The 3,868-nt window shown below is 44.5% G+C and overlaps 1 protein-coding gene across 1 annotated transcript in view; it reads right to left on the reverse strand.

Moving 5' to 3' along the window:
* The window catches only part of Ptpn23 (protein tyrosine phosphatase non-receptor type 23), a 23,227-nt gene that overhangs the window by 12,180 nt on the left and 7,179 nt on the right, over nucleotides 1-3,868 (reverse strand). Inside the window, exon 2 of the mRNA XM_021172120.1 lies at nucleotides 861-935. Coding sequence (XP_021027779.1) covers nucleotides 861-935 — 75 coding nt within the window. The remainder of the gene's footprint in view (nucleotides 1-860; nucleotides 936-3,868) is intronic.

Here is a 3,868-nt window from a genome sequence, read left to right on the forward strand (position 1 = left end):
AAAAAAAAAAAAAAAAGAAAAAGATCCTTGAGTCCACATATAAAGGCATATGCCTATAATCCCAGCACTTGGAAGACAGAGGAGAGGATTTAGTCCACGATTAGGTTGGACTACATTACAAGTAGTTCCAGGCCAGCAAAAATACATGACAAAACCCTGTCTCAAAAACAAAAATAAGGACCAGCCAGGTCTCTTGGCTTTAATCTCAGTACTCAGAACACAGAGGCAGATCTCTGTGAGTCTGAAACTAGCCTGGTCTACACAGGACAGCCTGGTCTACACAGAGAAAACCAGTCTGAAACAAAGAACAATGGAGTATGTGGGTGCCCAGATGGTGGCACACATGAAGCTTGGGCCCGACCCCCAGCACCACAGAATCAGGTGGTGCACACCTGCCATCTTAGCACCCAAGAGGAGGAAGTGGGAAGGTCAAAACTTCAAGATCATCCTCAGCTGCATACAGTGTCTAGGCCTCTGTGGGTTACATGAGGTTATGTCTCAAAAATAGACCAGGTTGACAGCTAGGCAGCTAAAGACACTTGCTACCAAGCCTGAAGACATGAGTTCAATCCCCAGTACAGCAAAATAACTAAGTCTTAAACATAAAGGAATATAATGCCTATAGTCCCAGAACTTTTGGGACAGAAGCAAGACCAGCCTGAGCTACATTGAGATCCTATGTAAAAGAAAGTAAAATAAGCTCTCTTCTATCTGCTGCTTTTATAGACAGACAAACAAACAATCTGAAATCCAAATATGACCGCCACAGTAGAAGGCAGAGTTGTGTTGTGTTGTGTTTCTTTAAATCCTCTTCAGCAAACCAATTAAATTTGGCCCTACATAAAAATACTTCCTCCTACCTGTCTGAGTAACTCCAGCTTCTTTAGCTCCTCAGTGTAGGCTTCTGGGTTCTCTCCATAATTCTTCAGGACAAACTAGAGGGAGAAAAAAACCAAAAACTCTGTAAGCAGAATGAGCTGCAGAGCCGCTCTGAGTCTGAGGCAGCACAGATGCGGATTCTGACAGCCTCCTCTTCCTCTGGTCCAGTGAGAATGAAGACTACACCCTGGGCAAACACTTCATTCAAGCATCCTCTCTGCTGGAGTCTCAACTATAACCCGGAATTCAAATTGCAAATAGGCAAAAGGCAGCAAACAAGAGCAAGAGAACAAACCCTTCCCCACCAGCCCCTCCTGACAAGGAACGCATCAATGAAAAAAGTGCTCCATACTTTCCTCCACTCAAGAAAAGCCAGAGGGAGCGTGATGAGAAATGAGACAGTGCCCACAGTGGTGGCGCATGCCAGTAGGATTTGCTGAAGGAGGCAGAGGCAGGAAGATCACGAGTTCAAGAAATGAGCCAGCATGGAGTGGGATGTCAACCAAAAACACCAGCTGGAGAGACGGTTCAGCAGTTCAGAGAATAGGCTGATCTTCCAGAGGTTACGGGTTCAATTCCCACACCCACAGGGCAGCTCACAACCATCTCTAATTTCCATTCCAGGGGATCCAGTACCCTCTGCGGGCCTTCCCTCAAAACGTGGTGCAGAGATACACATTCAGGCAAAATAGTTGTACACATAAATAAAACATTAACTTAATACAAAATTAATTTAAATAATAACAAACAAACAAACAGCAGGGCTGGGGAGGCTCCCCTGTCTCCCAGGAAGGCCTGCGTTTGATCCCGAGTGCCTCATTACGCAGCCACGGTGGCTCACACTTGTGATCCCAGCACCCAGGATGGAGAGAGATCTGTTTCTCTCATACAGTGCTGGTGGGACTATAAATTAGTGTAGCCATTATAGGAATAAGTATGAAAACCCTTCCTGGGGACCTAGGTTCAACGTCCAGCAACTAACTACATGGTGGCCCAGAAATGTCTATTACTCCAATTCCAGAGGATCCAATGTCTTCTCACCTCAAAAGCCACCAGACACACATGTGGTACACAGATATACATACAGACAATCATAAACATGAAATTTAGTAAGTCTGAAGAAATAAAACAACTAAAACTAGGCACAGAAAGCTGGTTTAGTGATGACATCAGGTCCTTGCCGTAAAAGCCTGGTCGACCTAAATTTAATCCCCAGAACACAAAGGTAGCAAGCAAGAGAGGACGGCCATGAGCTGTCTGACCTCAGGCAGGAGCCTGGAGGCGAACTGAGAGCAAAGACCACAGAGGAACACCGCTGACTGACTAGATTAGATGCCCCTCGCTTGCTCAGCTTGCCTTTCTTTTCCTTCCTTCCAACAAAATTGGGTAAACTAAGCTGTTTCCAGGAGGCATGGCTTGTTGTGGATCTGGGCCTGATTTTTTATTGCTCTTACATGTAAAAGGTGTTAATATCACCTGCTACACCTGCCTCACAGATCTGTCATAAACACTCAGTCTAGATCCTAAACAGAAAAAGAGGATGCTCAACTGAAGATACACTTTATGATATGGCAAGACCTGTACTAAGACTCAGAACCATACGCTCTTCTCATATGGTAAGATGTTAATCTTTTCAAAATTATAAGATTCCATATCACAGCTGGTCATGGTAGTACAAGCCTTTAGTCCTAACACTAGTGATGCAGAGGCAGATGGACCTCTGAGTTAGAGGCCAACTTGGCCTACATAACAAGTTTCAGTCCGGCCAGAGCCACACCCTTTCTCAAAAATATTTGGTATAGCAGATAAGAGATGTGTGATTAGCATATGATCATTTGTATCACTGAAGGTCATTTAACACTGTCTGCTTCTAGAGGCTGCACTTGTCCTGAGCTGTTACTCTCTTCTTATAACAAATGATACAAAACTATGTCAAGAATGATCCCTGGAATGAGAATTCTGAATCATGCCATGGCTTGCAGGTTAGAGAAAAGGAAGATCGGTGACTAACAACAGGGGCAGTAGGACCGAGGCAGGCTTCCTGACACCAACCGTACTCTACCTCACAGTCTCTTCTATTAGCATGCTCACTTTCTGCATTACTCTTAATTTGATATAATGCCTTCAAATTTTGCCACGCTAATTAAAGCAATGAGCAAATAAAGCATTAGAGACATCACATGGAACTTGTTAAAGACTGAGTGTCTCACTGTTGTCTAGGCTGGGCTTTGACTCCTAGGCCCACAGGATTCTCCCACCCCAGCACTCTGTGGGGCTAGTACTACATGTGTGCACCCAAATCATCATATATGTCAGGTCATCACATATACTGTCTCTTCCTTCATTTTTAAAATTTCCATTTCCAAAGCTGAATCAAATCTAGGTCATTCCGTGGGCTGTACTAAAAAAAAAAATGCACAAAAAATTGAGTCGTACATACAATGCTGCTACTTTATACACGATCAGTTGCTGAATTTCAAATAAACAAAACTTTATTCACAAGGCAGAGTGTTGCCAAGTAAAGCTTTCAGCCCAGTCAAGTCTTCAAAGTCATGTCTTCAAGTCTGACAGGTCAAAGGTACAGGCATGAGAGCACACTCTTTAAAGCCTATCCTAGTCTGACTACACATAATTCTCAGACTCCTTCCACATCCCTTTTGATCAGTTGGCTGGTCTCTTCTGAACAGCATGAGTGAGGAAGAAGTAAGTAAGCTACAACTCCCAGAGGGTGCTAGCACTAGACTGATTTATTCAGCCAACACTCACAGGGCAGCGGCACACAGCTGGGAGAGCTGCCTTACTCCTACAGAAGCCCAGAAGGAAGAGGTGGGGACAAGGTCAGATATCAAGATCATCCTTGGCTATAGCAAACTCCATTTGCACTACAACTCTCTGTCTTAGAAAGGGAGTTGGGGCCAGGCAGTGGTGGCGCACACCTTTGATCCCAGCACTTGGGAGGCAGAGGCAGGCAGATTTCTGAGTTTGAGGC

The sequence above is a fragment of the Mus caroli genome, chromosome 9 (genome assembly GCF_900094665.2).
Source record: "Mus caroli chromosome 9, CAROLI_EIJ_v1.1, whole genome shotgun sequence".
NCBI lineage: Eukaryota > Metazoa > Chordata > Mammalia > Rodentia > Muridae > Mus > Mus caroli.